The 14,146-nt window shown below is 32.3% G+C and overlaps 1 protein-coding gene across 1 annotated transcript in view; it reads right to left on the bottom strand.

Moving 5' to 3' along the window:
- Positions 1-14,146, bottom strand: part of Cow (Proteoglycan Cow) — a 912,191-nt gene that overhangs the window by 659,043 nt on the left and 239,002 nt on the right. Inside the window, exon 3 of the mRNA XM_089596981.1 lies at positions 9,719-9,821. Coding sequence (XP_089453107.1) covers positions 9,719-9,821 — 103 coding nt within the window. The remainder of the gene's footprint in view (positions 1-9,718; positions 9,822-14,146) is intronic.

Below are 14,146 nucleotides of genomic sequence, written 5' to 3'. Positions count from 1 at the left end.
ATGTGTGTGTGTGTGTGTGTGTGTGTGAAAGAGGAAAAGTAGCTCGCGACGCATCTTGAAACAACCAAAATAGTATGATAAAATTGTGACTAGTTTAAAGAAAATAGGTTGGTAGTTCCAATGTATTATAACAAATCGAAACAAAACTTAACTAGTAGAAATGTGAGCAAAAGCCTCCAAAAAATGGCAAAAATAGTAAAAACATGCTTTTTGAGTCTTGAAGAAGACCGAAGAATCGTACAAAAAAAAATGTGTCAAGTAAAAAAGATGTGCACTTCTAAGAAGAAAAAAATGAGCCACTTTGGGTTCAGATTGGTTCAGCCACTTTTTCACTAGTCGTAAAAAACTGCCATTTTAAGCCATTTTTTTTTAAATTCAATAACTCGCATTCTATACAATATTAAGAGCCAAAATTTAAACACTAGACATGTCTCATAGTCTTAATCATACACACAAAGTCTTCGCTTAATCAGTTCTTAACTTTTTTCGAACCGCAGCGAAAACCGAAAGAAGGTTCTCGTTTGTTGAATATGTCGTTCTGCTCTCAGTTGTTTCCATGATGACTTGAGGGTCAGTGCACGATAAGCACACGATCAGTAAGAGCTAATTTGGGAGTACGAATGAAAACTCCAAAAAGTCAGGTGTCAGACTGTCTGTAACGATCGTCTTAACGATATAGACTGAGTCTGATGAGGTTGGCGTTAAGACCAACGAAACGTTGCTCAAACTAACACCTAATTTTTTTGCAGTTTTCATTCGCACTCCCAAATTAGCTCTTACTGATCGTGTGCTTAGGCACTGACCCAAAAGTCATTTTTTAAACCTATTTCAATTCGTATATATTTATTCTACAAATTCTTAAAACGCTATTCATTTTTACTAATTAAAAGTATCTTAAAAATTGATTGCAGAAAACGGCTTTTTGCTCTCCGGTCAGTAAAATTGGCCGCTCGACTAGCCGCCAGGTGCCGCTGGAGGCCTCTCCCACTTTCCACATGCATGTTTTCCTCAAGTACGTTCAAAAATTTTCAAGATACTTCTAATTGGTGAAAATATATGGCATTTAAGGTTCTTGTATAGTGAATAAAGACAAAGTGAAATACATTTAAAAAATGTACCTATGTTGACTAACAACTTTTTTAAAGAGGACCTTTTTTCGGTTTCTGCTGTGGTTCACAAAATTTTTAGAACCGATTAAGCTAAAATTTCGTGGGTATGATAAGGACTATGATATATGTCTTGTGTTGAAATTTCAGCTCTTAATATTGTACAGAATGTGAGTTATTGAGTTTACGAAAAAATGGCTTAAGATGGCAGTGTTTTGCGATTGGCGAAAAAACGGCTGAACTGATCTGAACCCAACGTGGCTTATTTTGTTCTTCTTGGATAAGCATATATTTTTTATGTGACACTTTTTTATGTACGATTCGTCGGTCTTCTTCTAGAGGCGAAAAACATATTTTGGACATTTTTGCCATTTTTTTTGGGGCTCTTGCTGACATTTCTACTTGTAAGATTTTGTTTCAATTTGTTATGATACATTGAAACTACTAACCTATTTTCTTCGAGCTAGTCAAAATTTTGGGAATATTGTTACGATTTTTAGCTAATTCTACTATACTAGAAGCAGATCAGGCAAGAGAAATATAGAGTAACTATTATCGACCATAAGACATAACCCTTCGCAGTACACTTTGAGATAGGAAAAATTTGAGACATAGAATAAAAAAGATAACATTGAACAAAGCTCAATAAGTGCTCAGCAGTGATAATTGCATCAAACTGGCACAAAAAGGAGGAACGCGATAAAAGTCTTTGTTACAGCAATGGCTTAAAAGTGGGAGCGAAAACATGTGCATGCAAGTAGCATAAAAGTTGGCACAATTTTTCTAAAAGTATAGAGAAAGTTCGTACAATATTAGTGACTGCGAAATCCCGTTTGAAGTTTTCAAAGACTGTACAAAATTTTTGCTTACAAACACATAGTATTTTTTTAAATGAATGTTTCTATCAGGTTACTGGTGTCATGCCCATAGGCTAGCCTACTTTTTCCTTGTTTACAGATCTAATCATGAAAGATTGCGAAAAAAATCTGTCTATTGAAATTGAAATGTGAACATAGTTACACACCTCTCTTTTATTAGTGTTACATCAATTATACTTTGATTAGTATTTATAAAAAAGTAAATCAGCGCAGTATTAAGCACTTACAATAATTATTATTAGGACTTTGAATGTGCACATAAACGTTAGAATAACAAAAGCGTTTATTTTTTCAACGTAAGTAAAAGGGGACTCATCACCTGGTGAGAGTTTTTGAACAGGCCATTGTGCCACCGCTCATTTACGGGGAAGTAGGGAGAACAACCCCTCTCCCTCTGCCGCCGATGATACCTGGATTTTTCAGAGTAAAGAAGGTGGTACGATGGGTGGGAAGGATACGTGAAATCTTGAAGTAGTAGAGAGAGAACGACGTGGTATAATATTATAGGTATCCTATTACACACTAAGTATGTTGAACTATACTGTATAAGGAGTGAGAGATTATGATGAGCAAAAACTGTGTACAGAAGCATTTATTTACATCTTACTGGTAGAGAAAAAGTATCATGATTTAAATTTTTTACCTTATTTCTTATAGATTCTGATACAATGTGGACCAATCAATCCACTCGGGCCATTCTACCTGTGCCATTTTTCTGTACTTTTTTTCTTCCAGAGTCGTAGCTTGCGAACTTCATATTTATCAAATCTATTGAAATTCCTTCGCACACAACCAGTGAGTTTTGACTTAAAAAAGTTTATTTTGTCACTATCATTGCTCTTATGTGAATCATCACTTCCACTCCGCATCGTTACATTTAAACACGCAATATAATCAAAATCACTATTTATTACAACTTCGGTGTCTCTATCACACTTGACTTCACAAATAGGCCTTTTTTTAAAGGCAATCGAAAAAAGTCTTATTGAAAAATTTTTACTGAAAAAAAAAGTTTTACATAGTTTTTGAAAAATATATCGTCTGTTTACTAACTTTTAATACTTTTTCGTAAGATAATGGCACATGTGCATGTAATTTTTTTGACTGAAACAAATCACTGCGCGCACTGGTTCACTATTATTTCGTGCCCTGTAAAACGTTTTTTAGGGCAACCATTGTCGATTGACTAGTCCAAAATCTCTCGCTGAAATTTTAAAATTTACTGAGCTTGATTGATATATATTCTAAAATGATAACGGTATAACAGCGGTGCAGTAATAAATTAAACTCCCAGAAACTTGTAGGTGGCTACGATCGTTCACGACGTGCCCATAAAATTTCTAGAAAAATCGGATCAGGCTGCGGTTGTCGAGCACTCTCAGTTATAATATCACTGTTTGAAATTGTTTCAGATTTCAAAGGATCCTTATCCTCCGAAAGCATAATGCCATTTAACTTGGTGGTTCACATCGTACCAATAAGTGGTAACTTGAAGTTTCATAGTCAGCACAATTTATTCATGAGACACATATAAACATGTGTCACGTCATATGATATACTGTTTACTTATGTCTCTACATATGTTTTTTCTTCGTTAGACAGAACGAGGGTCGTAACGTGTAAGAAAATAAACATGAACACCCACACGTATGTATAATGCCCACTGTGCATAAATGCCGTGAGACTTGAGAAAAGGGATCTCCTCGAAAAGAGTGGCAATCACATCGTAGAAATAAAAAAAACTGTGAATGAGCTTGTTGAGTCTTTTACGCAGAAACAAATACCGTTATCGACTCTCTTTGTTAACACAATTTCTCGTGACATATAATCTTTCTGTCAAGCTCAACACAAAACAGTATTCTATTGTGAGGGATAATATACAAGAATTGCAATAATGGTATTTTTCTTTCTGTAATATTTGTGTCATAAATGATTCTTTCCTCAAAACAGTCTGTCCAAGGTTCCAAGCGTCTAAAGTTACATACGTGCGTGCGCGTGCACACGACTATAAAATGCATCCTGTGCAAGTACACACGGACGAAAGTAATAAGAGACCCCTTTGTGCACAAAAATAAACAGTTCCATTGAGCAAGACATTCGAATAAAATACAAAAATTTGAAAGGAATCGTAGTGTTCTTTTCAATAAATAACATGTGATATACACATATCATGCGCCTCAGGAGTCTCAAGTTACATACACGCTCGTGAACGCCTGTATGATACACACTGTGTAAAATTGCCAAGTAAGGTATTTATTACTCGTATAGAATACAAAATCTGAAATTTTTGTTTTTCATCGAATATGTAAAATGTAAGAAATGATTCTCAGTGGATGTGTCGAAGATTTGTAGGAAGTGTTGTTTGGTGCTGTCCGAAGTTCAAACGATTTTGAAATTGATGATACACTGTCAATTATATGTTCAATTGCAAATGCTACTAGAGGGTGTGGCTGCGTATGATTAACTAAAGATACAGTAAATAAACAATCTGTACTAACTATTAGAAACTATGACAACCTCTGCCTTCCGAGATCCTTGGTAGCAGCCTATGAATACGTTATCAGGGGGCAAATACGTACAGATAAGCTGCATCAATATTGGAACTCTATTAGACGCGATTATGGACCGACGAAGAAAAAAAACAGCTAATGATTTGGTTAGAGAAGTGAGGGTCAGAGTACTGAAGATAGGATGCGGTCTTAATGAAATTTATGATTTTCAATTATTTTTTGCCACTCGTGGAACAGTTGTTGTTGTATATTCCTTACGAAATTTTGGTCGTGGTCATCCCACCTTGTACGATGGTATACGTACTGTCGTAGATACAAATGGAAGCGTAACTAACATACTACGATTAATGTATTACGAAAATCAACAACACTTGGAATCGATTCTAAATTTGATAGGGGTGAGTGAAAGTATGAGTTACCGTACACCTTGTAATAGAAGCTTTTGGCACGTAGAAGATCATAGATGCTCTAAAAAATATTATAAATATTTTCAATCACCAAAGTGGAAAATAACAGAGAACTCTAAAAAATGTGACTTATGCAATCGATCGCTTATTAATAACAACTGTTTTAAAAATCACTTGGATAAAGGGTCGTTTAATAAGTCATCCATTGTTTGCTAAAAAATAAAAGTTTGTCAAGTATGTTGTGTGAACAAACAAAAAACAAATACACACTTGTGAAATTTCTTTTTGTAATACACGTGAAGAACGGTAATATTAGTCATCTCTGCGATATACAGCCCATTAGAAGGTCTTATAACAAAGCGCCGTTCGTAGTACTGTATTTTGACTTTGAGACACAACAGTTAGTATCAGTATTGGGTGACGATAAAAAAGAATTCATTTAGTAAATTTATGTATCGTGAAACAAGTTTGTCATTTTTGTATCGATTTAGAAAAAAAGTCAGTTTCAACGAGATTTTACCACTGTGGAATACGCGAATATATTTTTCGAATTAATCCGATAAAACAATTAATAGATCTCGTGCTAGATGATTAAAAATATTTTAAGCGAGTTGTCTGTATAGCCTACAACGCCCAAGGATTAGACGCACAATGTATTTTGAAGTATATCGTTGAAACACACAGTGAGCAAGTGGCACCATTTATCAATGAATGGGTCTGAAATTTTTTCGATGGAATTTATAAAGATAAAATTTATCGACAGTCTTGATTATTTTTAGGCCTTTGAGTAGTTTACCCAAAGCGTATGGTCTGACTGGTTTTGCAAAGGGCGGTTTACCACATTTTTTCAACACACCTGAAAATCAATCACACGTAGGTCCTCTCCTACTATATTCGCGCGATAGATTTCACGATAGCATGTCCGTGCAAGAAAAAGAAAATTTTTTAAAATGGTATGACGAATAAGTAGCTAACGAATACATATTTAACTTTCAACAAGAAATCATTAAGAACTGCAAACAAAATCTTAAAATTTCAAGATGAGCTTGCGTAGCTACTAAAAAAAATTTCGCAAAATTCCAAGTGGATCTTTTGACTAAGTGTACGACAATAGCCTCGACATGTATGCGTGTCTACAAAAAAATTTTTTAAGGAAAAACCAAATCGGTATTATATCACCAAGAGGTTACAAATTAGTAAATAATAAGTCTGAAGTAGCGCTGAAGTGGTTGTGTTAGATGGAGAAGCGTGTTGTCAATCGACTCATCAAACATGCTGGACGATACAAAGAGAAAAGATTGCCGAAATGTATCGTTATTAATCTTTGTTGCGCTCCACAAATTGGTGTAGATAATTATCGTGGTATTGTGTTACTGTTTCATGGTTGTTTCTGGCATGGTTGTCTATGATATTTTAAAATAAATAAAGATTTTTCTTTAACAATTGGTGATACAGTGAACGAAAGATCCAATAGAACCAGTGCTATCAATAAAAGTAGTATCGTGCAATTACCAGCTGATAAAAATGGGAAATGTCTTTTTAATAAAGAAATTCGTGACTACGAGGATCATCGACATTTTATTTAAGAAAACGAAGGTTATTGGAGACAAAAGTCCCTCAACCCACGTAATGCATTCTTGGATGACGTACATGGATATCTGAAGATGTCAAAATGGCTGTTCAAGTAAATTTTGTTATGAAAAATGTTCTTGAAACACGGCAGTATAGAATGACACAATTAAATCAAAAAACTAAAGATGGAGGTTTATTCGCGAATTACATCGATGAGTTTTTTAAACAACAAATAGAAGCCTCTGCTTTTCCCTCCGAGTGTCTCACAAATGAAGGTGAGGATACGTATATTCATAAAATACACGAGAGACTGAAAGATTGAACATCGATAAAAGTGAAATAGATAATAATGATTGATTAAAATCTGTTGCTAAATTGTGTCTGAATTCTTTGTGGGGCAAATAAGGCCAACGCAAGAATTAAAAAAAAAAAAAAACCAGAAGTCGCAATGACCGCTAAAAGATTGGTGGAGTTAATTATCCGTTCAGAAATAGATAGTAACAGTATTTTGGCTGTAAACGCTGATACTTTGTATGTGAACAAGAGCTATAAAATCCAGATCCCAACTTCAACTGCGTCAACTAACGTAGTTATAGCAGCTTTTGTTACTGCTCTAGCTTGGTTGAAATTGTTTAGCTACTTACACGTATTGGGACCGCATGCACTATATTGTGACACAGATTCCCTTTTTCACGTGAGCCGAGAACGAGAGCCTAATTTACCTCTGGGTACAGCACTTGGCTGTCTTACGGACGAATTATTCAAGAAAGGTATCGGTACGTACATAACATCGTTTATATCTGGTGGGCCAAAGTTTTACACGTATAAATATAAAAAGCTTGATCTAAAAAGCAGATGAAAAGAAGTGAAACGGTGAGCCAACTTCCAATTGTATCGTTGTAATGGCGTCAAAGTCATGTTCCCTGTTTGGTCGAGAACACGTTACCATTTTAGAAACTTTTCATCATCTCGTCATCAAACAACAAAGGGCCCTGTTGCGCAAAGCCGATAAGACACTTACCAAGTACATTTGTAAGTGTGCATTGAATATTCTCGAAGGAAACATCAACAATCATGCTTTCTCAGATTATTTGCAAGCTCTATGGATTGAATAAATCATTTGGTAAAAAAGTAATCGTTGGGCTTGAGTACGAAAAATTGTAAGATAACGATAGGGAACCTATCGCTCGTCTGTTGGGCGCAGATTTCGAAGGAATTCTTTTCGTAGTTTCTAGTTTGAGCGAGTTTAAATAAGCCTTCTTTAAAATTGAAAGGTACTATACGACGGAGACAGTAACTTGCAAGATATCAAGATTTACGGGTCCAACTGGTCCTTGAAGTTTACAGTGCGTTATAAGGAAAAAGCCATCGAGATTGAAGAAATGAGACAACAAAGTGAAAACGAGAGTGCTGCAAAGAAGTGTCATCGAAGTTCAGTGTTGAAAAAAGTAGCGTTCAATCATTCACACAAATTTAATGTACATTGCGTCGATTGTAATTTACACACATTCAGCGAAATATCAGATTACATGCCTATCGTAGCACAGAAATTTATAAACTTAATTTTAGAAAAAGGTAGTAGTGTGTATGAAGCACAAATTCATTACTGTACACCAAACATTGTACATAATATTGTGAGTGATTTGAATGATAACATTGTGCAAAGTATGTACAAAAAAATTGTATCACATGACATTGTAAAACAGGAGACTCTGACAAAAGATCTCATGTGTGATATTGCATACAATATTGCGTCTTTTCATGTCAATACCCTTGTTAATGCTATGAATTATAGAGTAAAATACAATAAATCTATTTATCTTGTTGTTATTTCACCGTAAACTTACTTCTTTTCCTAATAATCGCTTTCAGTATAATCGCTTATTAAACACATACACAAAGAAAATGCAAAGAGGGAAAATGTACGGTGGCCTGCCTGGAAAGTCTCTTAAGTTCAGGTGTAAAAGAAGGCGATACCCCCTCCTACAGTAAGTAAACGGTGGCACAGTGGCTTCGTTCAGAAACTCTTACCAGGTGATGTAGGAGGAGGGGTAGTCCTCCCACTTCCTTGTAAGTGGTTGCACAATGGCCCATTCGGAAACTCTCACCAAGTGTGGTAAGGGTTTGCTGTGACAAGCCACTGTGTTGCAATAACTACTAACGTAACTTTACCAATAAAAAACTCAGATCATTTTTTATAAGTTTGAAAAGCATGCATCTAAAACCCATAAACATAATTTTGTGTCAAAGCACCTGTTCTCTTTAAAAAACAATGTAACTTACAGCTCAGTTGGTTAAGCTTCTTTATTTTATGAATACTGTTATAATGAGAAAATTGATATTTTAAAGTAGTTTTCAAATGAAAGTCTTCACCAAATTTAACGTTTGAATAAATTGATTCTCTTATAAACGAAATACCTTTTCAATGAATTTATGCAATGAGTAACAGATGAAACAGACACTTTTGATAACAGTAGAATCGTATGTCAGTTAAAAAAAAAAATTTAGTAGTATCTGTTTGTACATCAACGAACTTTACAATTTTGATTTAAATTTGGTAAAAAGCCGTCACAAAATTAAATTTTGTGAAAAGAATAGTATCAGAAATTGTGTGCATTGGTTTAAACAATGATATAATAAATGAGAAAGAGGATTTTTAGTCACTTATTAAAATGTACTTTTTTGTGGTAAATCTTAGAAGGTAGTAAAAGTGTAAAATCACTACTTATTATTTATAAATACGACACTCAAGCACAGTAAAAACCAAAGAAACTCCAATAAAGATTGTTCAATCATGAGAAGTGACTACTGAGGTAGTATCGACAGAATGAACAGCGTGTGTCCGATTCACGATTAATATTACTAAGGGTACTTAAGTTCTAGTCATTTTATGCATCCAAAAGACTAGGTCTAGCGAAGTTATCAGTCAGAAAAAAGTTTATCTCCATAACTGATAGAGTTCAATTCGGTCATGGGGTTAAAGTTTTTGGAGCTGCCAGATTTTTATGCAAAAGAGATTGGGTTACAAAATATTTTTAAATTTTTCTGGAATGTAAAGCTACTTTTGAGAGCCCTAATATGAACTTCCTCAAGTCTACACAAATAATTTTGTTTTGGATAGTATCAATCCATGTTCCGAACCATGAATAAATTAAATGAGTCAAGCTTTTTTCTGTTGTTAATATGATAAACTTCGTATTTTTAGGCAAAAAAAAGAAATAAGAATAAAATTAAATCTGTCGTACCTTGATTTAAGCAGCACTTTTTTAGAAATGCAAACTGCCGTAAATGCATCTTCAAGAAGACAAATTTCTGATTTCCTGCAGTTTAATGGATGGCAGAGTTCATCTAAAATAAGACAACAACTTAGAAAGTTTTGATTGATTGCTTAAAAGAATGCAGTTTATTTTTTATGCTACTTTTCAAACTGTTTGTATAACTGTTATATTTATTTAAGTAATGTTATAAGAGAATCATTAACATGTTTTTAAGAAAGACACTAACATTTTCTTCTTCAAGAGTTAGACTGACTTTGAACAATTTAAACAAAGTCTTATTGTTTCACTGTAATGACATATTTTTTAAAGTATCAGCTTCTTTAGGCATGTTAAGTGATTTACAAACAAAGCCAAACATGTGAGTTCGCGTTATCATCACTTTTGATTGAAACAAAAATTTTATATAGAAAAGTTGGCTAAGTTGGCTGTAAAAAAAGAGAAAATCAGTGCAACAGTAAGAGCTGAAAAATTAGCTCCACAAATTATAAAATGACAATATGTGTAGTTTTTTAATACCGTTATCATTTAACCCTGTCTTGAATTTAAAACTGACGATCATGGTCTGCAATGTCACGCTCCTGTACAGGCTAAAAGACCAGCAAATAGTCTAACTATTTATTTATTTATAAAATAGGAAAGGAAAAAAATTTTTGTTTTATGAAAAATGTGTTTTAACGTATTTCTTTTCTTATAAGAGCATTAACACTATTCAACTCTTTGGTATTGCCTCTATTTGGATATTAATAATTTATCCTAATACAATACCTTACACAATCTTATAACATTGAAATATTCTATTTTAATACGACAAATATGTTATTGTTCCTTCTTTTCAATTCAAAAATTAATGAACTGAGAAGTCAGATTTTAGACCACACTCGATAAACAGTTGTGAGCTACTAACTAAAACGCCGTGCAAAGAAATGCACCTTGCGCGAAGTTTTAGTCAAAACTTCTTTGTCTTACATGCTTTTATAGAACTCTTGCTGACTTCATGTGTTAAGGATAAGCAGCTCATTTTAGTTGTCACTTGACACTTCCAAGAGCCAAGAAGTACATAGTTTACTTTCTTAGAAGACGACTTTCGTAATAAATAACTTTTTTTAGAGTCTCAAAATTTGATTATTAAATAGAGAATAACACATTTATTCATGCAAGTCAGCACTGAACGATATCCCCTTCTTGAAACTATCACCATTCCCCGTAAACATATACATATATCCCTATATTATACATTATTTTAAGGGAATTCAGCCTCTAATCCCCCATCCTCTCCTTCCATTCCCCATCCATCACTTTTAAAATACCTTGTTATTCGTTTGTTTTCTTGCTGTGTTTTATATTTTATTATGTTTCTTCTACCCCCTTTATCCCCTGCGCATCACCCACAGTTTAAACCGTTTTGTAGTCAAAGATTATCCCAAAAGTTCATTCGGTTATCTTAGGGTTGATTTAATTCTTTTGAGGTGAATGCATGTGCAGTTTAACCATGGGTCCAGATGAGTTTTAACGGTTTAACAGTTTGGAAAATAATCGCACTTTGTTGGGTAGTTAATTTAATAGTGCCAATCAATTCGAGTATTGTACAAGAGACTTCAATATATTCTTAAAAAGTCTTAAACTTGCATGATAGTAAAATTTTTTAGACATAATACCCCACAATTGTGAAAAATTATACACCATAAATTTATTAATTGTGAATTTTCATATATCTTTTTGAATATCGTAACCTTGAAAGTCTTTTTCCACATTTTGTACAAGTTCGTTTAATTTCACATTTATTGTGAATTTTCAGACGTCTATTTAAATGTCTTGATCTCTTCAAACTTTAACTACAATATATGCATTTAATTGTTTTTTTCTGAATTATATTTCTTTGGGGCTCTAACCAAATTGTATTTTAAGGTAAATACAACTTTACAAGTATTACAAATGTATAAAAATTTTTGATGTGTCTTTTTATGTTCTATTAATTTTTCAGGGTTCAAAAGTTTTGTTTTGCATACATCGCAGATAAACATATTTTTTAAACTGGAACATACTTTTTTAATACAAGTTGTATTTAAATAGTTGTGTCTAGTTTAATAATATACTTTTACCTTCATTGCATAGTGTGACCTAATATAAGTAACAAGCTTAATTTTTCAATTATTAATATACACTCATTGTAGTTTTTTTGTATCAATTTTCATTTAATTTGCAAGGAACCTAAAAAAAATTTTTGTTCGAACAAAAAACAGATTATTACGTATTTTGTTCTAAATTTTTCATCTTTCTTACACATAAAATTTACTAAAATTTTCAAATTTACATAGTACAGATAACATAGTAAAATATAGAACATTTGTAAATGAATCAAAATGTTTCTACTCTTAAATTTTTTAACGTGAACAATGTAGAAAGATGAGTATTTAAATTGTTTTGAATGATTGAAAACTTTCGAACCAAATAGTACATTGTATTTACAATTTGTTTTTAGCTTCAATTCGAATAAACATACCACTTGAATTCTCACAACTCCAAAGGGCAATACATAACCATCCATTAAAAAATATAGGTTTTCTACAAAATATAATTCTACAGAATCTAGACTTTGACCTTGAGATTCGTTAATAGCCATCGAAAAAGGTAATAATACAAAGGAAAATTGTTTTCTATACAAAATAAATGAAAGTGACGAAGAACTACTTGTACTTAGTGCTATTTTCAGTATAAAAACTTTAAATCCTTTTCTGTCATTAGTAATAACTTATGCATCTATGTTATATTAAAATAATTTTGTTATTTTCAACCTTGGACCATTACAAAGGTTATCGAAAATACTTAAGTTTTTTATAATAAAACTATAGGATTAATTTTTTTAATTAATTCATGTAGTAGAAGCCCCTCAAACGTGAATATCATCGTCTGTGTTATAAACTCTTTTATGAGTAGCGTGGTCTATGTTATAATAAGTTATTGTTTTTCTTTTAAAATTTTCTAAAATTGTATTGTTAAAAAAATTAGTGTATTCATTATGGGACGTTAATATTTCATTATTTGTTGAAGAACTATTAACATTACTAGAAATTTTCAAACACACACTATTTGGTATCCATTGTTTGGGTACTCTTAAACAATTAGTTTCTCTATAACCAATATTCAATTAAAACGACAAAAATATTTGGTCTATTGATCTATTATTTGTTTCAATTGATACGTAAAATTTAGAAAAAACCCCCAAATTTTTGAGTATTCAACAGTCTCTTCTAATACGTTAAGCTTATAACTATGTTTAACTATAAGTAAAATTTAACAGAAATCACCTTGTAAAATAATCAATTTGTTTCTTTACAGTGTGTTTGTATTACATAAATCTCTTAGATTTCTGTCAACTATTTCTCAGGCTTTTTTTGGTATCATAAAAGCTTTAACTCAAATCATGATGTAAACTTTAAATAATTTTTTTTATCTGATTCTAATTCTAAAAAGCACTTTCAATTCAATTTAAATCCAATGGTTATCCGAAAATTCTATCGATCATCATTCCCTCTGGTAATAAAATCAGGGCTTTACCTGTCTAAGACATAGCTATAATTTTTCTGTTTATTAAAATGAAATATATTAACGTTTTATATATAAAGTCTTACCAGAACCACCAGGACCGTCAATAACAAAAATTTTGCTTTCAAATTTGGTAACTTTTTCAAAAATAAGTTTTTGATCATTATTTAACTTTGAAAGTATTTCACAAAATTTTGCTATGTAAATTTCACTTTCCATTGTGCCATTAACAGAACTTTTTTCTATGTGTGTGATTGGTTCTTGTAAATCAAAATTCACGCAAGATTTCTCATTAGGATAAAAAATTTCATTTAAATGTAAAAGAGCTGAATTTTGATTATCTTTACAATCTACCACGAAAGTTTTTTCATATGTTAGCCAAATTGTATTTCCTTGAAAGTTTTCGGACGTGATGAACCATGCAAAAAAAAATGTTATTAAAATGTTAACATCACATTGCTAGCTTCTATGAAAATATTGTCAATTTGTGAATCATTTCTTACTAACCCCATAGTAACAGCTGTTTCTTTGACTGTGCAAATAATATTATCAAAAGTTTTTAAATCAGAAGATAATGTTTTACCTCGAACCTTATTTAGTATTGACTTTAAGTAAAACCTCTATTGATCTTTTAAAGAAACATCATTTATGTTACCTATGGTAATTTTTTTTGTAAACATTTTTGTCTTTTCCATTGTTTTACTTTATTTGTGATTGTTATTAGGCATTATTTCCCTGATAATTCCTAAGCTGTAACAGAGACCCAGCTGAGCCCTCATAATAGCCACGTTATGATTCGCATAATTCAATACTACGTATAAACAGAGGCTATATTATACATGCATATAGGAG

This window comes from Copidosoma floridanum, unplaced genomic scaffold (genome assembly GCF_036245765.1).
Source record: "Copidosoma floridanum isolate Cflo_tuat_1 unplaced genomic scaffold, Cflo_Japanese_pri ptg000030l, whole genome shotgun sequence".
Classification (NCBI taxonomy): Eukaryota; Metazoa; Arthropoda; class Insecta; order Hymenoptera; family Encyrtidae; genus Copidosoma; species Copidosoma floridanum.
The sequence above is the reverse complement of the archived record's forward strand: the minus strand, read 5'-3'. Positions and strand labels throughout refer to the sequence as shown.